The 22,865-nt window shown below is 39.9% G+C and overlaps 1 protein-coding gene across 1 annotated transcript in view; it reads left to right on the forward strand.

The window, feature by feature from the left end:
• The first annotated feature begins 601 nt into the window (after positions 1-601).
• Positions 602-22,865, forward strand: part of atrnl1b (attractin-like 1b) — a 143,122-nt gene continuing 120,858 nt past the window's right edge. The window contains exon 1 of the mRNA XM_061230943.1: positions 602-1,872. Coding sequence (XP_061086927.1) covers positions 1,622-1,872 — 251 coding nt within the window. The 5' untranslated portion in view covers positions 602-1,621. The remainder of the gene's footprint in view (positions 1,873-22,865) is intronic.

Consider the following 22,865-nt stretch of genomic DNA (forward strand, 5'->3'; position numbering starts at 1 on the left):
GGTTATTGGTGGGGTAATTTATTGCAACAATTATAAAACCGGTGCACAATCACTTTCTTGGTCGCCATACCCGCGACGCTCTGCATCCGGATGTTCAGCGAGTCCCGTTTGTTTTTAAATGTTCATTTTATGCCCTTGATTGAATGCCCACAGGTTAAACATTTCCCAGGTCACATATAATAAGGAATAAACTCGATGCTATCTATATAAACGTGTGATATCCATTAAAGATCCCCATTTTTATTTTGATTCCTGAAGTCAGAAACGCCGATATGGAATTCAGACAGAAGCCTACCGCAGCGCACAAACGCTAATTTACCGTTATGTAGGGCACTGAGTCTTTAAGTGACCGACTTCTAACTACATTACATTACATTTAATGGCGTCCTGTTGATTAGACTAAGCAGGAGACAATCCTCCCCGGGAGCAATGCAGGGTTAAGGGTCTTACTCAAGGGCCCAACGGCTGTGCGGATCTTATTGTGGCTACGTCGGGGTGTCCCAGTCATATACCTAAACCACTACGCTACAGGCCGCCCTACGCCTGTACTACACATGCGCAGTTCCCTTTGCCCGGAGTTTTCCTCTAGCTTAAAGAGCAGCTACAGCAACGCAGAGGTCGATGTGCTGGGGGGAGTTGTGGAATTGTAAAACTCGCCCATGCATTGTCTACTTTTTGGGATTGATTAAACGGAAACCCAGCAAAACAAGGACTGAGACGTATTTAAAAACCTAACCGATCCAGGAATCGTTCGTATATGAGAACAAAAAATGAGCAAACCAGGTCTGTTATCAGGTTCGCTGCATCCTTCAGTGTTGGGAACAACACCACCAACATCCATGTTATTGACTGCCGCTGAAATCATTTTGGGTTTTCGGACCTAACTTAAATCGGAGAGAGATAATTTAACCTTTTGTTCCTCTGGTATTAGCAAAGGACGAGTTAAATGCGTTGAGTTCAAGTATAATATTACCAGATATAGCTTCTCTTGCTAGCTAGCTAGCCAACTAGCTACTTTTTTTTTTTTTTTATAAAATAATTTATTCATTAGCTTGCAAAATGTTTGCCCTTTAAAATGGCTGCTCAGAATATCTTATTTGAATAGAGCGGTTGTGAAATAAAAGTATTAATAGTATATTCTATATTCTAATTCTGAGGCGCAAATTAGGCTACTCGTCAGGGACAATGCGCTTCTTTTTACGGAATCTTTGTTTCTATGGTTTGGATAATTTTACGACCTCTGTAGGATAATAGCGGGAGCTAACAAGCACAACATCACGGTTTATTCGTGGCCAACATGTAATGTACTTTTTGGAACATTATAATAGAATAGTAGCCTATTTTGTGTGACTGGGATTTCCTTACGCATGTAGGCTACTTTATGCTCAGCTAGCAGGGCTTGCTTGGTAGCTCGCGTATCATAGGCTATGAGCGTTTTAATGGTGGAAAACGATCGAATAATTGCGTTACGTATCTAAGGAATTCCCAAAGCCAACTATTCAAGTCACAAATAAGTAATTCTGGAGAATTCTTGGAATAACTGGGAAAACCAGTCAGTTCAAAACTGAAAAGACGGACGTCTTACGCAGCCTGTATCTCCGTATCCGTTCAAAATAATAAAATGGATGCTGGAAACATGCTGGGAGACTGGGGACTATTTCTTTTCAGAAGGAAGAGATGTTCTCACTTTGGATGGCTGCATTTCAACAAATATCTGTTGATTTACATTATTTTCTACCTGGTGATGCACGGCGAAGGATCTCCGAAATCATGTGATAAAAACTGCTTTTCTGGTAAATGTTTGAATGGATCATGCGTCTGCGATCAAGGGTGGGTCGGAGATAAGTGTCAACACTGCCAAGGAAGGTTCAAGTAAGTGTCCGCCGAGGGGGATATGGGGGAGGTCGAATTTTTGGAAAATGTAGCTAGTCCGACTGCTATTGTTTATTTAGAATTATTATTTTGACCATTTTATGAACGGTTTTAACCTGTGAAAATGTATGTCGCCTATTACACTAGCCTACTTTGGAGTAAGTTACGCAAAACGTTGCCAGTAGGGGAGAGATTCTTCACAGAACCTCAACAGTTGTCGCCAGCCTATGATACTACAAATAAATGTTATGTTAAAGGTGTTTTGCTTACATCTGAATTCGTTCGTGTGATTCGTTTTATTTGACGTTTTGTAAGGATGAGATGGTTGTTGACGTATTGAGGCAAACGAGTAAATCCAATATTTAGGTAAATGGTAAGCTATAGTCCATAGACCAGTGACGAGTTTGTTATATCCTGAAACAAAAAGGCTTAAGAATTGATTATGCAAAGCATGGGATCTGTAACAATAGACTAAATAACAAGCAATATCGAGTTGTAGATTCCGTTGTACAGTGTGCACACATTGGCCAATATAAAACCTGATATTAGGTTAGAGCCGGCTGTTACATAGTATACATACTGTACATTTGTATTAGGACATGGTTATATTATGACATTTTGACATCTTTCAGGTGCTGTCACATTACATTTGCTGAGAGGTTTTGGAATTTATGTTCACGGTCATGTTATGACTGCTAAGACTTCACAATAGACAACCAATCAGCCAAAGTAATCCACAATGTATCTAATTAATATGTTCTGATCACTCTAGTGGAGTCTTTGTTTGTGGACCTAAAATACTGTTTGCACATTTTGGTTAACAGATTGAGTATAATGTACTGAAATTGTATCGCTCCACAATGTTAAATTTCCTCGATATTATGAAGCAGCTTATTTGTTGTTGGGGAATTACAAAAAGGTTTGTGTATCAGTGTATTTTTGTTTTAGCTCAGCACTAAGACTCCTGATTCTACTCATCAATGTCTGACCATGATTAGTTAAATCAAGTGTTGTAGTGCTGGGTTAAAACCAAAATCTCCACCCACACTGGCCCTTTTCGCATAAGGTGGAACAGCCCTGCTTTAGGTGATTAGTTTCATCATTAAAGTTTGCTTTTGGATAATGGATTGATCTTGAGGACAACACAAAAGAGTGTTGTATGTTTTTGAGTGATATAGGTTATAGACAGGCTAATGGGGTTGTTGTTCTTCATGTTGCTGCCTAGGAGTGATTTGACGTGTTTCATTTGTTTTGTTTATCTCAGATAAAATGCCAAGAGCTATGTACTGTAACAAGCGGCTTTTGCAGTTGTCTCAGTATTGGCATAAAGGAAGAACAGCACATGTAGCCGTATTAATATTTAACAGAATCCACTGTTTGTTTATAATCTGTTTGGGAAGTTGCATATTTCACCAGCTGCTCGGCTCCAGGGCGTCGGATCTACAAACCCTCTGTTTAACGGCCCTGTCTGGTCTTCACGATGGACGCGTTTTGCTCGGTCAGCTCCTAATTACAGTGGCTGTCGGCGCTTCGGATATTGATTGAGCTTTAAACTCCATGCCTCAACTGGGGTCACAAGGGTTGCAGTTTTCGGCCCTATTTTGGGGATTGCTGGTGTCTCCTAATAGGATGTAGGCCAATAGATGGTAGGGAGTGAAGCATCAATAATTGCATAATCGTATGAACACCTCCATGCATATTCATCAAAATCAACCAGAATATTATGCTGTAGAGAGGAGGGGCATTGACTGGCTGATATTAGTCGGTGATTAACATGGATTGTTTGATTGATTGCGAAGGTGTTTGCGATAGGCGGTTAAAATGTTCCTGATTGATTGTAGGAGTGTTTGTGTTTGGTTGTGAAAGTGTGATCGATCGTAGACGTGTTTGTGATCGATTGCGAAAGTGAAGTGTTTGTGATTGCAAACCGCTTACTTCTACAATCAATCAATTGTGGAATTGAAGTGTTTGGTTATAGAATGATTGTGAAGGCGGTTATCATTGGCTGTAGTATGATTTCGGAAATATTTGTCTTTATAAACGTATTCATTATTATTTGATGTCTGGATGTCTGCTCAGTGCTTTCTTTTCCCCAGAACCGAAAAATATTTGTTTGTCCATTAGCTCTCAGATCCATGGGAAGTAGCCTACCCATATTCAAAGCTCCCAGCTATAATACAATTATTTAATTCTTTCTCTGATTAGAAAGTGGTGTGGTTCATGCAGTGGTGTCGGATCCTGGCCATGCAACGGGTATTCGGCTCAGTGAGTGAGTGGACTGCATATTAAAACCAGTGGTGGCTGGCAGGCTGAATTTTGGAAGAATGCACAGATTTCAAATTATTTACATCGTTAATTAAATTGATTGATTCTCAATTCTCATAGTGCTGAGGTTATATTTAAAATTGTGCAAGGTTTGTCTTCAGGAAGACAATTCAAGAAGTATTGTCTTTTAATCTATAAGTTATTGTTGCTTAACATGGAAATATTTTAGGGTGTCACTGTTCAGAAAGGAAAACGCTGGAGGATGTTAGGTAATGGCCTGCATCTCACAATATTTGCACCTATGTGATCTGTACTGTACCTGGTACAAAATGGTATTGATTGTAGATTTTCCCAACATATTTATACCTTTAAATCAAAGCAACAGCACTGGTACTTGGCTAAGGAAAAATTGCATTGATGCATGTATAATGAAAATTGATGTGCAGTGCCCTCCAAAAATTATGCACACCCTTGATAAAGATGGCTGCCTAAAATAAAATAAAGTGCAGGTTTACATACGTACTGTATGCTCAATAAATTTTAGTGCTATTTCTTAAGATACATAAGATGCATAAAATGATTATTTATTTTAAAAACTTGTATGTATGAATCACAATTATTCACATGCCCTTTTAAGAAAATCCAACAAAACAATTCTGCATTAGTGAGCTGTTAAAGTTCATCTCAATCTTGTGGCCTTTCATGAAAATGTGGTAACATTTTTCATCCATTTTTCATTTGGGGAAAGGTAAATAACTCTTAGGAGAAACAAGACAATGTAGTCTGCCAATGGTAAAAAAAAAAAAAAATAAAAAAGAAAAAGTACCTCATTCCACTATTGGGTTAAGGAGTTTAGAATCGCTGGTGCAGTGGTAAATCTGTAGAGGACGCACATTCACATTTTCCCTGTGCTCAGTGAGATTGATAGCATGGGAGGCAAAGAAAAATTCAAACGCCACATTTGGAGATCTACAAAAAAAAAAGTTGAGACGCAAATCACAAAGATGCCAACCATTGAGGATACTCATCAAAAAAGTTTTATAAATAGAATTGGAACCTTGATTGGAACTGGAGATTATGGTCAGATAAAATTGACATTTTTGCCAATGCACGCCAGCGGTGGGTTTTTACATTACATTACATTAGATGGCATTTAGCAGACGCTCTTATCCAGAGCGACGTACAACAAAGTGCAAATCAAACACAAGAACAAGTGCAAAGAGGACCTGAGAGGACAGTACAGTTCCGAGTCCTAGTGTAAACATACAGAAAATCAGAACCCTTGAAGAGTACAATCAACTTTCAAACTAGCATACCACAGTTGGCAGCTAGAATAGCATCTGAAGTAGGATGCTTGTTGACGGGGATGTCATACTTGACATGGTGTATTTTCCCTGTTCTGTTATGCATTTACTAGTCCTGGGGCACTTGTTAAAGGTACAATAGGTAAGATTTTTACACTGTTACAATACCATTGCAAGTCCCTTCCTGTCATTGAAAAAGGCTCACTGACATGTTGACTCACCCTCTGCCTGTGTTTATTGTCTCTAAATTCGCGATTGAAAATATACAGTTGACGGACCAACACACATTGAAAATGTCAGCGCATTCACAGAGAAGGGGGAGGGCTAAACAGTGTTGTGGTCTGAGGGTGTTTTGTTGCTGCAATTCCTCTCTTGACCTTTAGAGGTATGAAATTACCTATTGTACCTTTTACGTTCATGAAATCCTAACTTCTAAATGCAATTACCTAGACAATTTGTTCAAAAAATTGGTTCCCTCTTCCATGAAGGTCAAACTTATATAAATCTTAAAGCAATCCCTAGTGTACCTGAAAATCAATCAAGAAATTAACTGGGCCGTCAGCCAATCAAAAATTGAATTGAAGAGACCAGTCCCACAGTGCAGACTAAAATATAGGACCTATGTTAAATATAGGAAATATAAGACTCTTTAAAGATGATGTAAGGAGGTATGTTCAAAGATCCCCTCGAAAAGGTTTGCCAATCTCATGAACCACTATAAAAAAATGACTGTTGTGTTGCTTTGGGAAGGGTGGGTGCACAAACATAAAACAAAGATGTACTTGGCCCGCTCTTGCACTGAGCACTCCATAAAAGATTCAGTTGATATTGATTAATTGTTTAATAAAACAATTTAGAGATTTGCATCATGCTATGCAGAAATATAAAAAGAGATATTTTTATTCTGTGAGCAGAAGGAAAGACAACTGGGTATAATGGCAGCTTGCAAGCATACCTACACGCCAGCGGAAAATAAGCACAGTGTTGAATCAAAGCTTGTCAACAAGAGTGGCTAAGTTGCTTAACTTTGGTTTTGATCAAAAGCATTCCATTTTGGTGAAAGTCTTATTTATGTGGTTCTCTGATTTTTGCAAAAGAAATATTCCTGTTATTTCTAAAATTACAGGTTTGATAGTTTCAAAATGTTGAGGTTATTGGGTGAATCTTGTGAATAGCTGAAAGCACTTTTGTTCAAACAGACTGTTCAATCTATTGGTGAAGCCACTTTGGAGCTAATTAACGTTACATTGTTGATAATGGAATACACTAAGTGCAATAGACTACAAATGAAAAAGAAAATGTTATGGCCTACAGATGCAGCTAGCAAATCTCTGATGGAGCTACTAATTGTTAAATAAGAGGAAACATTTAGAAAATATGAAAATCCACCACGAAGCCAGAGAATTGAAAGTATTGAATTCTGGCTTTGTTGATGCTTTATATGGTAAACACTATTGGTAAATAAAGGTTGTGGTAATGCAAGGTTCTCACAGGCCTGATTTGTCCTCCAGGCTGGGCAGGGAGATAGAGTTGTGCCATGATGTTATTTGATATCCAAGAGGTTTTATCTGCTCTGTAAGTCACACTGAGGGGGGTGGAGGGTGGAGGGGGGTGAAAAGTGCAATGTGGAGAGAAAGTCCCTCAGGTCAGATGCATGAATTGTACCGTCGTCATTGTTGAAGAGAAATCGGATTTGTCCCGTCAAGCAGTAATCATTTATGAATGTGAACAGAGACCAGCACTGTTCCATGCTGATTTGAATTTCCGAGTTTGTTTTTGTGTTTCCGAGGCCTGTTGATGTTGAAGGTGCAGTCAGGTCCAGTTTTGTCCAAACTAACTCCGTCCAGTTTAGTGTTTGGCTGAGTTCCATTATTTGTACAAACTCCATCAGCTCTTCACCTGATGCTGTTTTGTGTGGAACCAGAGCAAGTGGAATTTCTTTAACACTTTAACACTAATCTTGAGGGACATCTGGTTAATCTTTGGTGACTAGTGCAACATGCCAATGCCAATTTAATTTGACTGCAGAGTGCAGAATGAGGTTCTTGTTCCAGACTCCAAATAAGAATGGGAATAAGACATAAAAACCTGCCAGTCAGTAGACACCATTTCCTCACTCTTCACAATTTGAAGGTCATAATAGGTGAATGATTCAACAGAGAACTGCATCCAGCCTGCTGTGGCAGCAGTCATGCCCTTCTGGTGTTAACAGGGGCTCTGGCTCCTTTGCTTCAAACCAGTCACTTCAGCACTAAGCTGCATTTGGAAATGCTAAATTCTCATGAAATCTGCATTCATTAAAGATTGAAACCTCATACTTTTTTTTGATGTCCTTACATTTTTGTATGAACATAACATAAAAATGTAAGACATAACATACAAGTATACAAAATATATAAGCTAGATTTTCTGCCTTCCTTATGTGTGCATCTGTTTGGAAGTCTGAAACTTTTTATGTAAAAAAAAAAAGAAAAAGCTGTCTGGTAAAGTGGTGAAATTGGCTGGTGAATTTTGTAATGCAGCAACCAATGTGGTCAGTGGATGAGAAAGGTCCCAAACATCTCCATTAATGCTGAAAGATTAGCCTCTTCACTTGGACAAGTCTTTGTGACTGCCTCTGTAAGAAGTGCAATACAAACAACATTGAATTAAATCAGTTTGAGATCATTACAGAAAAACAGTATAGACCTGAACAAAGTCTACACAACATCGTAATAAATCGAGAATATATTCTCTAAAGCTGTATGTTGAAACCAAAATGCAATTACTATTTAAGGTATTTTGAAATTCTGCACAAATGCTAACAGTGAGGGCATTAATATTTTTGAAATTGTAGTTTAAAGGTACAATAGGTAAGATTTTTGTGTTAACATTGTTACAAGACCATTGTAAATCCCTTCATTCAATGAAGAAGGCTCACTGACATGTTGACTCACACTCTGCCTGTGTTTATCGTCCTTAAATTTGAGTTTCAATAAATGCATTTGACGGGTCGGTACCAAAACATTGTATCGCTGTACAATAAGTTCATTGTTTGAAAATTGGTTCTAATTGCCACAGCCAACGTCAGCGCGTTCACCGAGATGGGGTGGGATAAACAGTGTTGTGATTTCCGCGCTTTTGTTGCTGCAGTTCCTCTCTTGACCATTAGGAATCCGAAATTACCTATTGTACCTTTAATTTTAATCCTCAGGTCTTACAAGATGACCATGCTAACCCTGAATATCTGACACACATATACACTCTTCTCTGTTCTCTATTTATCCAGGATAAATGAATACAATGACTGGCTAAATCCCCAAAAAACCTTTCAGCCTTATTCAGTACAGATGATAGATCTCATATTTTCTTTTAGAATTTTAACATGTTTAAGAATAGTAAGACGTGGACGGCACAGAGATATCATTGTGTGCCTTTCTTTGGTAATAAAAGCTCCAAGTGACATTCAGAGAAAATTGTGTATTGATGGACACCAGACAATTAATTGTTAAAGACTGACCTGTGTGATGACTGTCTGAATGGATTCTGCCCTGAGAGGACATTTTCCAGGACTACTATGGGCTTATAGGAGCAGAAACTGATGAATGCTGTGTTTATTCTCCAGAGTTTATGTGTGAGGCTCAGGGTGTATTCATGCTGTTATAGTAATGCAGCACTATTACAGACAGCTCTCTGAGAGTGAGAGAGAGCTGTACTAGTGTTGTATTGAGTGTGAGGTGTATTAATGCTGTATAACTTAGAGAGAGCTCTATTAATGCTGTCTTACTATGATAGCTTTATTAATGCTGTATAACTATGAGAGAGCTTTATTAATGCTGTATAACTATGAGAGAGCTTTATTAATGCAGTATAACTATGAGAGAGAGCTGTATTAATGCTGTATAACTATGAGAGAGAGCTGTAGGCCTATCAATGCTGTATAACTATGAGAACGTTATTAATGCTGTATAACTATGAGAGAGCTTTATTAATGCTGTATAACTATGAGAGAGCTGTATTAATGCTGTATAACTATGAGAGAGAGCTGTAGGCCTATCAATGCTGTATAACTATGAGAGCGTTATTAATGCTGTATAACTGAGAGCTTTATTAATGCTTTATAACTATGAGAGAGAGCTGTATAAATGCTGTATTACTATGAGAGCTGTATAAATGCTGTATTACTATGAGAGAGAGCTGTATAAATGCTGTATTACTATGAGAGAGAGCTGTATAAATGCTGTATTACTATGAGAGAGAGCTGTATAAATGCTGTATTACTATGAGAGAGAGCTGTATAAATGCTGTATTACTATGAGAGAGCTGTATTAATGCTGCATTACTGTGAGAGCTGTAGTGAAGGGCCAGACTAGTCTACGCTGACAGGAAGGTGACAGTAAGGCAAATAGCCGCACATTACCGTGATATGCAGAACAGCATCTCTGCACACACAACACGTCAAACCTCTTAAGTTGGTAGGCTACAGCAGCAGACAACCAATAAGTCTGAAAAAGAAGTAAAATACCTAATAAAGTGCTCACCGAGTATATATTTTTATTTATACCGAAAACTTTTTGTCGTTGTAGGCTACATATGATCAATACAGCGCCAATCACAATGGCAGCACCACAACAATGCCTGCAAGACTTCACACAAATTGTTTTATGGTGAAGGCTTCTGCAGTCAGTTTGTCTTTATACCATTTGCAGAAATATTTTTTATCCGTCTAAATGATGGATGAAATCTGGGTTTTTCTGTCACAGAATCTAAAAATCTGTAAAAAAAACCCAAGAAATTCTCGCTTAACGGAACCCCTGATACTGGAGTTTGAGAGAACTAGCTTTAAAGATTTTATTGTGAATTTAGCCATTTCTCATCAAAAAACGCACCCACAAACCAGGAACTGTTGTATGAAAATGTTTTATTTGTGTAGTCCCTAACCCAGTGCTTGCTATAAATGTTAATTTGTTTGATTGGGATAGTCTTTAATAATTTCATGAAAATATAATATCTCAGGTTTAGCTTTAAACCCTGAACCTTTTTCATTCTTCTTCCACCTCCCTTTTTATTTTGTCATGACTCACCCCATCATCATGCAACTTCAAAACACTGATAACTACTCTCCATATTGAGATAATAACACTTCAAAGAGTGCCCACAATTTTTGATAGCCCTCATCAACAGGTAATTACTTCTTGCCTGGTAGCTAGCCCACAATACCTTACAACTGAATGAACTCTAAATTACTCTCCCTACTATCATGGGATTAGAGCAGTAAAATCATTGAAGTTGGTAAATGGTTGGCATTTATATAGCGCATTTATCCAAAGCACTGTACAATTGATGCTTCTCATTCGCCCATTCATACACACTCACACACCGACGGCGATTGGCTGCCATGCAAGGCGCCGACCAGCTCGTCAGGAGCATTTGGGGGTTAGATGTCTTGCTCAGGGACACTTCGACACAGCCCGGGCGGGGGATTGAACCGGCAACCCTCTGACTGCCAGACCACTGTTCTTACTGCCTGAGCCATGTCGCCCACCTATTGAATACTGAGGGCAAACTATTGAATACTGAGTTGAGTCTTGATATAAGTTGATATAAACAGAATCTTGTTCAGGCTGTATTCAAGAGATTGATTAGGTAGAAATACAAAAATTATTTATCAAGAAACTGGTTGACTTGGCAAGTACTATGTGACTGGTTTACTTGGCGACTATTTAATCTCATACTACTGTACTCACTTTCTAAAATGTAAGGCACAGTTGCATTACACATGCAGCCTCTTCTGTGGCAAATTTATAAACTGAATCACTGGTTGAACAAGGCAACTTATAAACTCACTGAAACCGAATGGGATCCTGAATAATGTACGTGGGGCTAGATGCCTGTTGTCAGTGAAAGAGGCTGGCTAAAGATACTTATAGCATTCCTGCTTACATGAAAAATAAATTGCTCTGGGTGCTATCCAAATTTATTGTTGCCGTTTCTCCTGCATTTATAGTACTCTTTGTTGTGTGTCTATGCAAACTGTTTGCTTGAGACAACTTGATTGCCTATATTGTAAAAAAATGTATCATTCAGGTGTGAAGGTACTGTAACTACATTTATTGGTCATTACAGAGACCGATAAAGTGTGATATCCATCCCTTTAAACCATATCAATGACAAAATTGTATGAACATGCAAAAGTTTGTTTGGGACTCCAAAATGTATGCGAGTCTGAGCTTGGAGGACCAAGTAGTCCAGTGTTTAATGTCATTTCACACATTTACTTAAGATGAATTTAGAAATTTAGGTGAATGGTAGATTTGGTATTCAGGAATGTGATACTGGTATTAACTCAATCTTGACTGGATAGTGATTTTGTAATGCTTTTCTCCTCCCCTGTGAAATAGCCAAGTGCAAGACCAGTATCTGAACCTCGTGCCAGGTCACAAATGTCAGTGAGAATACATGTTCTAGTTTTAGCATATTGTAGAAATCGTCCTTAAGTTTGTTTAGACAACTACCCCCATAAGAGTGTATTCAAGGACACTAAAAGCAGCATCTTCTTCAGTCTGTGAGGCTGCCCATGGTGGCTCTCACAGAGCAGTACCTAACAAGTTGTTTTGCTCTATTTTTGGAGAGGCAGGCCTGCAATTTGAAAACCTCTCAGAACTAGGCTACGCACACGCCCCAGACTCAAGTTAAAATGAACTGTCAGCACTTGTGGCCGGTTTGCTTGCCCAAAACATATGTATATATATATCTAAGCAGGGTGAAATACATAATTGTTCTGAATTCAAATGCTTTTCTGTTCTTGATTGAGCTTACCTGGTGCAATTGAGCCAACCAGGAGGACCAGAAGGTGGGGTTTTGCACTTTCAGAGAATTTTGTCGGTTATAAGTTAAGCATAGAAAAGTATTTGTATCCAAAACCATTAAGTTTTTGACCCATGTCTGATTCTGATCTACAGTACAATGCAGCGGTACAATGCACAGATGTCCACAAGTCATCAAATGCAAGTCCCAGTCAAGTCTCAAGTCTCCAGAATGGTGCAGCCTAAACAACAGTGTGGCTATAGAAATTCATCATGATCCCTATGCTAATTGAAGATATAGAAACCAGAAGGGTAGAACACATATTTTGTATATTACGTGTGTGACAACTGAAGAATCAGTATTATCAGGGGCACACAAAAAGATAGTGGTTATTTCATTTATTTATTTATTCATATACCAATGAACTACCACGTTAGGTACCACGTTTTGCGAAGCCTTTCTCAAGATTGGCATTTTAATTGCCAAAACCTCAGGTCTGGTGTAGGTAATTGATATATCAATAAATAATATAAAATAATTATATTTTTTAAGAACTCTGTGTGACTCATGACATAATGTAAGCATTACCATGGGCTGTAATATAAGATGACGGTCAATAACAGTATAGGGGCCGGTTACATGAACACAGATTAAGCTTAATCCTGGACTAAATGCAGTTTTGTATGGATAATCTCCAATGAAATTTAGTCTAGGACTAGGCTTAATCTGTATCTACGACTCAAGAATAACAATTATAACTTCATTTCTAAACAAATTTACAAAGTATTGAAATTTGAAACGCGTTATTGGTTCATTAATATACTCTTTTTCATTTTAAAATTAAAGGTACCCGTTTCATTTTCAGGTGCCAGTTACTTTAATGATGAAAAAAATCTAATGAGGCTAGATATTGTTTATGAAAGAAATCGAGCGCAATGATTTTTGGGACTACATCTACATTATGCTATAGGAATACCTCAAATCCATACCATTGCACTATTGCATAGTAAAATTATAAATCATTTCAAAAACTACAGTACATGCCAAACTCGGGTTCTACAGTAGCGTTTAATGTTAACGGCAATTACAAACAAGCTCTCTGAAAATACACAAAATAAGAAAATATGCGCTTCTGTTATGCTGATTAAACAGTGACATGAACATTATGCTGAGTCTGAAATGCGTCATTTGGCCGACACAAATAGTTTGGGCAAGTTACTCAGCTGTGAACAGCGGTGGGATCAGCTCCAGTGCTGGTAAACTGACTTACCTTTCCATATGAGTATTGATTTGAAATGTCTTTTGAAATTTGACGTGGTTGCTCCCACATCTTTTATTTAAATTCTCCATGTTTCGCTAGTCGCAATAATTTTGTTTGGCTCGATGAGCCTGAATTATTTAAACTCAAAGGCAGAAAAGGCAGAACAACATGCGGAACTGTAATATTTTTTTAATTTAATATCTTTATTTCGGACATGTAAAATAGTAACAAAACAGAAAGTTATCTTAGCGAGCTATGCAATAAATACAGGGTAGGGTGTTGCTATAGTTGCAACTAAAAGGCGCAGGGTGTGGCGTGTAAAACGACGTTGGGTGTGTTTTAACTAAGGAATATATTTCATATATGGCTGTGACATTATTCACTTCGTCCTTTTCACGATGCCACTCGCTGACTCGAGTCCTTGTCTCTATGCTGTCCTTCACACGCATGGCTCCCATTGACTGTTGAATATTGATTCCATTACCTGTCAGTTGCCATTTGTGATACAGGGAGGCTCATGGTTTGTTGGATAGCAAAGTGAAAAGTGGCACGCTGAGAATGCAATGCGACACTTGGTGATCTGCGGATGTAAGATGCGTTAGTTTTCCTTGTACCTTTCAACCAGTCTAGTGCTGTTGTTGACTTGAATCTAGGATAATCATTTCTGAATTTCTCAATGGCAAATCATGTGATCTTGTGTTAAGGTTGACCATTGCCTCCATGTGGGCTTGTGGATCAGTGATTACCTGTGTTCTGGAGTCAGGCCATATCCATTTCAGCTGCGGTCCAGTCTGGTCTCGTTTATTTCAGATTTGACCAAGTGCGGATCAGAACCTAACGGCACCGACATGCTAACCAAACCCCATTGAAAACAAAAAGCAGGGTTATTTTGCTAATGCTTTTATCCAAAGCGACTTACAGTTAATTAGACTAAGCAGGAGTTAACCCCCCTTGGAGCAATGTAGGGCCCAGCAGCTGCACTGGCACTCAAACCACCACCTTCCTGGTCCCTGTCAAGCACCGTGCCCCATGGACCCTGTAGCCAGCCTTCTATGTAGACTTTTAGTCAAGGTTTTTGGGATTAGGGTCAGTTTTTCATTGCATAAAAATGAACCATAAATAAACCATTCCTGGTTATGGAATTTAATAAATAAATACTCACATTTTATCAGCGGGCCCCAGATTTTGCCATTGCAGTCCTTTTTCTGTGTGACACCGGCGTCCCACTCCGGTCGTTTAAAGCCGAGCACATTGCTCTCAGCCTTGCGGCCAGAGAGACCTTTCGCGGAATGATCCGGAAAGAGCTCCAGGCGGTCGGGACCACGGGTCCTCCAAGCCGTGTGATGCAGGGCAGTCTGCCGTTTCAGTCTGGCTCTGACACTTACCAAACATTTTGTTCTGTCTAAAGTGCTTTTGGTATTCCTTATGATTCAAAGCCTGAGTGTTTTGATTCTTCAGCTGAACTGGGCACTAGGGCGAGGGCTTTGGTATCTTTACACACTTGATAAAAATGACCGACACCTGGACGAAATTCAAGGAATTTTTACGTTGGTACAGTCCTCTTTATCTAGGTTGTGAGTAATTTAGGAAGGGACTGTTTCACTCACTGTCATTCCCTCCCTCCATCCTTCCCTCCCTCTCTTCTTGCCATCTCTTTCCCTCGCTCGCTCACTCGCTCGATCACTGGGTCAGAAGATGTTTGTTTCAGTCACTCTCCACACTGCCCCTCTCCTGCATACATTTTTCACTGATAAACCATTTTAATACTAGAAGCTCTTCGCATTTCATTTCAGCAAAGATTTAGACCATTACAAGTGTACAGGGAAGGGAGAAGCTGCATATTGGCCTGAGGTGGGCTGTGAGTAATATCAGAAGAATTTTGCCAATATTTACAGCAGATGAACTGGATAAATTCTGGAGGTCAGAGAGTTGGAATTTGAGAGCGAGGCATATTGAGGACAGCTGCGTCTGGCTCGATGAAGATTTCGGTAAAAGCCATTAGTTATCCCAGCCACAAGTCCTTCACGCTTAACATTTTAAGCATTATTCTTCAGAGAGGTTCATCGCTAATGGTATCATTGGTTTGGAAACTTTGGTTTTATTAGGGGGATTCACATCTCAAGATGTGCTGTAAAATACAATGTTTAGATAGAACATACTGTATGGCCAATCAGTTAATCAATATAAAGTTTTCAATTTTCCATGCTTGGATACCAGTGTTTGTCAGTCAGTTAATTTACTGATACATACACACATTATACATTATAATTCAATTATCTATATTATCTATCTAATGACATAATTTCATAATCCATATTAATTTATATATAATCCTGTTGTATAAAAGGATAATTTGCTAAATGTAATGTGTAAATCTCCCTAGAGTGTTTGCATGCCAGATTAATAAATAATATTTGTTATTAAATAATCACCCTTATGCTTGAAATGCATTGCTGGAAAACATGCTCTCTGTTGCCCCACTTAACTACAGCCACCAGTCACATAAACACCAACTGTTTAGGAAACTGTTTGGTCATTGTCCGTTGTCATGGGGACCAGACACATTGAACTCTTTCTCATGGTAAAAAGGAGGAGTGCTTTTTCCCCCCTGGATTAGCGGTCAAGGTTAAGGCTGGCAAAGAGGGCTGACTGGATCAGTGATCAAGGTGCATGCTGACAGAGCTAACTGGATGCAGAAAGAGCTGACTCTGGATCAGTGCGTGACCCCCATTTGCACCTGCTCTTATCCCTCTAGCGGTGTTTCCAAAAAACCCCATCCCTCTTTCCCACATGCAGGGTAAATGCTCCATGTTGTTCATCTGTCACACACCATGAGATTAAGGGAAAATCCAGTTTGGCTGTATTCAAGTTAATGTGTGAGACATTACAGCGGGGATCAGTGACTTGCGGTCCTCAAGGGCTGAGAACTGCTGGTTTTCCATCCTCTCTTCACCTGGGAGTCAGGTGTGAAGACAGTCTGGCCAGTTGGTAGAACTAATTACCCCAGAGAAAAGAAAACCCAGGGTTTGATTTCGATTTGAGCGCCAGAGTTGATGATCCCTGCTGTATAGTAAACCCAGTTCCAGAGTTCTCTCCGTGTGGGTTGTTGCAATGCCTGCACCATTACATTAGTTATTGAGCTGACTCCTTTATTCGAATCGACTTGCATTTGACTAAGCAGGGGCCAATCCCCCCTGGAGCAATGTGGGTTGAAGGGCTTTGCTCAAAGCCCCGACAGCTGGACTGATCTGACTGTGGCTACACTGTGGCTGCACTGTGGCTACACTGCGGCTTGAACAACCAACCAGCCAGGATCCAGTGAAGCACTTTAGCCACTAGGCTACAGGCTGCACCATTATGCAACATCCTCCCTTTTGTATCATGAGCTGCAAGCAAACTTCTGGCCTGGTCTGTAGAGGCCCCCCAGCAGAAAGGGATGCTGGGACACAATGTCTGCTGACGGTTCACTGGAGGTCAGGGTTTTGCACCGGGGAGGGCCTGATTATGTTCACTGGAGTACTGACCTGAGGACGGGGTTTTAAGCATCTGCTCCATGGTGTCCCTTCAGTGCTGTTTATCAGTGGTGTCATTCCGGTCAGAACTAGAAACAAATCAGTCAGTCGGCTGACTTTGTTTGTTTTGTACAACCAATTGTTTTTATAGCTTGCTTATGACCGCTGAAATATAATTTATAAACTGCACTGCTATATAATCCATGAACTCATGTATTCGTGGTCAAAACAGATATTTATCTGTTTAGCCAAACATGCCTTCAGTTACTGTCCACCACTCATTAGAGTAGTTGCTTTAGTTGTTAGCTATTCCAAAACTTGGAAGAAAAGTTAACCACATATATACACCATCTCCACCTTGGGAGAGTCGCATGCTTGTAATACGCATCCCCTGAACAGCGTGTAACCAGCCGACCACTTAAGACTTTTAACATGTGCAAAACCTTTTAGCGTATGCAAAACCAATGACTGATGATCGGTCATGATATTTGTTTTGCGCCAGTCATTGGTAGTGTTGTTAGTTTTGCATGCAGTTACCTGGAATGTTGGACTGCACACCTGATACAGATGGCACTGGCAGGTCTCAGGTGCCCAGCTGATTAGCCAAGCGATCATTTTCCCACCAGCTAACAGCATTCCTCAAAACCGACCAGCAAGTCTTGGGTTTGCAGCAGACATTACATTTCGCATTCCGGGCTAAAAACGTCCAATTTCCTCTGACCTGACCACAAAACCTCACTTACAATATACCCTGTTCTGCAAACTACATAAGGGATTTGAGGTGTCAACCCCCCCAACCCCCCACAGTAATGGCTTTCTTCATGCAGCTTCCAAAAAGGTCTGTTTTGGGGAGCATCCAGGGTGTTGTTAGCTCACAGATAATTTCCCATATTTAAGCCATTGGGCTGCATAGCTCTTGATCCTATTTGGTCTCAGGGCTGGTTACCGACCTTGTTTCCTCTCTGCTCAGTTGAACATGTCAAGGAGAGCTTCATCTGTATGGGTTCTAGGAGGTGTGGAACTCAAACTCACTTACTCAATACTGGCTTGACCATGTTCCAAGCCATTACAAGGCTCTATGCTAACCAGACCTGGGTCAAAGTTTTACACTTTCTGAGCTTGTCTTGTGTACTGGAATCTATGTAATACTCTCAAAAAGTGCAATCCCTGCTTTCTGGTCCTCTTGGTTGGCTGAGTTGCACCCGGCATGGTCAAAAATATATTTAAAAAATGTTTATTTAATGTAATATAGGAGAATGCTCTTCTCCTGATCTACCTGTAACTTGGCATCACCAGTTTAATGTTATGCTTTTGAAGTTTAAATTCACAACATGACCAAGAGATTTAGTAAAAATTTAGTATTTTCATTATTTTTCCACAATAAAATGACCATTAAAGCCCTCATATCGTAGTTTTACTTACAGTAGAAATGTGTGAAGGTTATTTGAATTAAAATATTTTAGATTAATTTCCATCCCCTGCTCCCCTCTTGGAGGACAGGCAGTTTAAATCACATACATTAATATTCATGAGCTGACTGCATGATTGATTGAGAGTTCACTTGCCTGATTGGCTGAAAAAAGACAATTGATGACAGACCAACCTACGCAGTCCCTCATGTAAGCATGCTTCTGTCTTTATCACTGTAGTGCGAGATCACTGCCACCATGTTCCACAGTAGGGGCTTGCATATGTAACCCTAAGGATATTTTATTCTCATGCACATGAACTAGTAAGTCTGCTGGCAGGCTTTAACAGACATCAAGCCATTAGTTGTGTGACAACCAAGCTTGCAAAACAGTCTATACAGCACAGACAAGCACCTTGGCTAGCGAAATGCAGTTCGTTGGTGAACTTGATTTGGTAAGGAACTTGTTGCTGTATCGGTGAACTTTAGTTATTAGCTGCAGTCATTGTTATCACCTAGTCAGCATTAGCTAGAGCAACCTATTATCAATCAAAATCCTGTATATTTTCAGCTCTGTCAAGCTAATGTTAGTGATGACAATATCACGGTGACATAAAGCCATGATCGCTACTACTGAGTTCTGCTGCCTGAAGAGAAAGGAACACAATTATGTGTGGAAGTTTTCATTACACTCTGTGTGATATATCCTTTCTTTTCCCTATATTGGATTTCATTGATGCCAGCCCTAATTGAGAAATATTTCTGGGATACGCATTGCCATTAAATGTATGGATATCCAATTCAATCCACCCAACACCTCACCACACGAGGAGATTGTCTTGTTATTCATGTGTCTGCCTGCCTTGTATTGCATAGGGTTGCACAGCCCATGTGTTGAAGCCCAGTACATAAAACATTAAAACATAAAGCATTGTTAGTGTTACATCTCAGACATTGATTAGCTATCAATAACATTAGTCATTCAACGTGAATGTATTGGTAAAAAACGGATACTTACAGGCTGGATGTTTGCAATATGTCTCGAACAGAGGAGAACTGTAGATGTAAACCCAGTGTTGTATCACTTCTCATTTACAGTACTGCTTGTGGGGAAATGCCCTGAGCTAATAAGTTTGCTAAACTGATTTTGGACGGCTGGATCCATAGGGAGTTGGTGTAAAGATTTGTTTTTAAACTTTGAACAGCTTAGTGCCATTTTTCATAGCTATTGCTGATTTGGTTGGTTTGAGCAAAAATGACAACTTTTTATTAATTTATTCAGCCATGAACTGTTTTCAGTACTGAGTCTCTATCATGTAATCTAGCATGTAATGGTCAGTCATTTATTTCATGGTTAAATATGAACTCATTTAGTTTAGCCGTCATTAAATATCTGGACTATGCTCTAGTCCAGGAGAGTGCGAGACTATTTTGCTTGCCTTCTATTAAAAGTTTAGCTTCTTAGCGACTACCAACGTCAGGCGTCAAGCAATTGTCCCCCACCCATTGAAATCTGAGGTGGCGCCACTGCTTGGATAGTGTGGGGGCAACCTGTTTATTACCATTTGCTTGTTTTTATTTATACTACGTGTGTACATTTATGCTTTGGCAATGTGCAATATGCTCTACAGATCAGACCTATTTAATAGTGTTGTGACATTTAGGTTGTTCAAAATGTGGAACTATCAAGGGTCTGGCGCAATCTTGTGCGTGATGTTTATTCTTGCCTCATGGACAGTTTGCCTCACTATATTATGTATTTACGGCCTTTAAACACATGGGAATAACCAAATGAAGACCATGCTTTGTGATGTACATCGGTGTGACTTCCTGTTTTCTGAATGGTCATTTGACCCCGCTCTCTGTCCATAGAATAGAGTGAGGATCATACTGTGTCTCAGCTGCGACTGGTCTACAAACCCGAAATATCTGTGTCTAATCCCACAGCTTTCCTTGACTTTTTTGGTATGGTTTTTATTTTACCCGTATATGACGGATGGCAACACTGTCAGGTTGTTCAAGGCTATTGTGGAAGGCTTGCAGGAGGAAAATGTGTGTTGCAAACCTTGCTGGTGTTGCATGTGTGTATGCCTGTGTGTGTACATTGAACCATTTCCATACATTGTATCCTCACACACCTTGTCATGATTGAGCCCTAACTGGAATGTGGGCGGATGGGAATTGGCTTAGGAACAGGGGTTGTGGGGACATTTTCTAAGATGACTTCTTGGAACAGTACCTCTGTAGAGAGTGTGCTAGGCTCCTGCAGCATGCCGTGTCTGACGTGCGACTGGGGGGATGGCAGAGCAGCAAGGCCACAGGGGTGGCCCCAGGGGTTCATTCTGGTTCAGAGACGGGCAGGATAAGGAGGGAATGGGAGGGTTGTGTCTGGAGAGCAGGCTGTGATAAATGATGCTGTTTTTGACCACTGCTGTGCTGGACATTCTGCCAAGATTCATAATGGAACAGTGTTTTGCTACGGGCACGCGTACACATACACGTACACACACACACACATACGCACGCGTGCACACACGGACACACACACACACACACACACACACACACACACACATATGCGCGCGCACACGGACACACACACAGATGGTTGTGACCAAACACGATACCTCATCTTCGGAACAGAGTGACCCCTCCACCTCTTAAATATTTCCTGTTACACATTCCTGTTTCACTTCTGTCTCTCATCAGTTTTATGATGGCTGTTGTTTGCATCTGTCCATCTTCCTTTTTTTTCTTCTTTTTTTCTTTTTCTTTTTTTTTCTTTTTCTTTTTACAAACCCGTCCTGTCGCTGTGAGTGCCTTTCCATGCAGAAACAAATCCTCATTTATTCAGTGTTTATAAAAGTTGACGACTGTTCAACATTATTTGAAGACCCGTAGCTTTGTGTTTATTTATTTATTTAGAATGTTTAAAATTTATTTTAATGAATTATCTTACCCAAAATATCTACTGGTCTAGAAGTTCCGAAGTTATATACCATGTGGTTCTTATGTAGTAAGCCATCAAATATTGAATTTCCACTTTTTGGAAAAGAGCCAACATCTGTAGAATGATAAATCCAATTATGCTAATGTTTTACATGTTCTATATTGAACGTATACAGAACATTTACACAAAAGTTGAGCAAAAGTGGAGTGGTCACCCCCCACACCTCTGGTTATTCACGTAGTAACAAATATCTGTGTATTACGGGAGGAGACCTTCTGTGCAATAACTGCAAGCTTTGTGTATCTTGGTGGTTCTGTATGCTTGATGAGGAGAAATCATCACGATAATGTTGGTGCTGTCAGATGTGCTAAAGCTGCTAGCTCTTGAGGAGAGACATTCGGGGTTATGGTGGTGTTTTAAGCTGTGCTGTCACTGTGCTGGTTGTGTAAATGAGAGATCTGCAGGGTGATATTTGGGTGGGCGCATTACACTCTGAAGTGGCAGAGCTTTAAATATTTATCTGCATCCTGTGAATAATTCAGATTAATTCATTTAAGTCACCTCTCTTCTCCTCCTCTGTACCACCCTTCTTCCATCTGCTCTCCTTCCTCCTCTCCTCCTCGTCACGGCATTGCTATTATGACACCATCATTCGTTCCCTCTAAAACAGTATTGATAGCTGTATTACTGGTATCAAACTTCCCTTTAAACTAATCATTGCTCTAACTTGCTTTCAGATGATTATTGTGTGAATATAATATCATGATATGCTTGTCTTCATTTGATAACATCAACATTCAAAGTCTGCAGAAGTACTATTTATTTTTTTTACTTTTTTCCCGAACACGGCGACAGGCCTAATGGCCATTTCAGGGGTTACTCAACAGAACCAGACCTGACTGCCCTGAAGGGGTTTCTGTACAGAACCAGACCTGACCGCACTGACCAGGTTACTCAACAGAACCGGATTTGAGACAGGTCTGGTGTATGGTACTTTGTAGAAACTGACTGAATATGCCAGCTTCTTAACCAACACACTCCAATCCAGACACCATTTCACTCTCGCCTTGCTGTCGTTTCCACGGTGATACAGTTTGCTGTAGGAGGCGAAGATGAAAAAAATGCACTTTCTCTTTTCTGGGACAGGCGACAGCCTATGGATTTCTGCAGGATTCGGATCAATAATCTCAGTTCTTTCTCCAAAGCACTCGAGCACCATGTTGTGATAGAGGCACCGTAACTGAAACAGCGGGTCGATGGACCAATCCCGGAGGAGGGTCGGGACGACCTGGCTACAGGAGACTAACGTCTCATTGTCAGATCCACAGAATAGATATTACAAATTGTGAATGTTACACAACATTAAACTTTTGACATCATGAATACATCAGTAAATAAATTCAAAAGGTTTCTTCAGTCAGATTGGGTCAGGTTTGGGCATGACATCTTGTTCAGTTTAGGCTGAAATTAAAAATCTGATCAAAACAGCCTGTGAAGCTATGCTTAG

The sequence above is a fragment of the Conger conger genome, chromosome 2 (assembly GCF_963514075.1).
Source record: "Conger conger chromosome 2, fConCon1.1, whole genome shotgun sequence".
In the NCBI taxonomy this organism is placed as follows: Eukaryota; Metazoa; Chordata; class Actinopteri; order Anguilliformes; family Congridae; genus Conger; species Conger conger.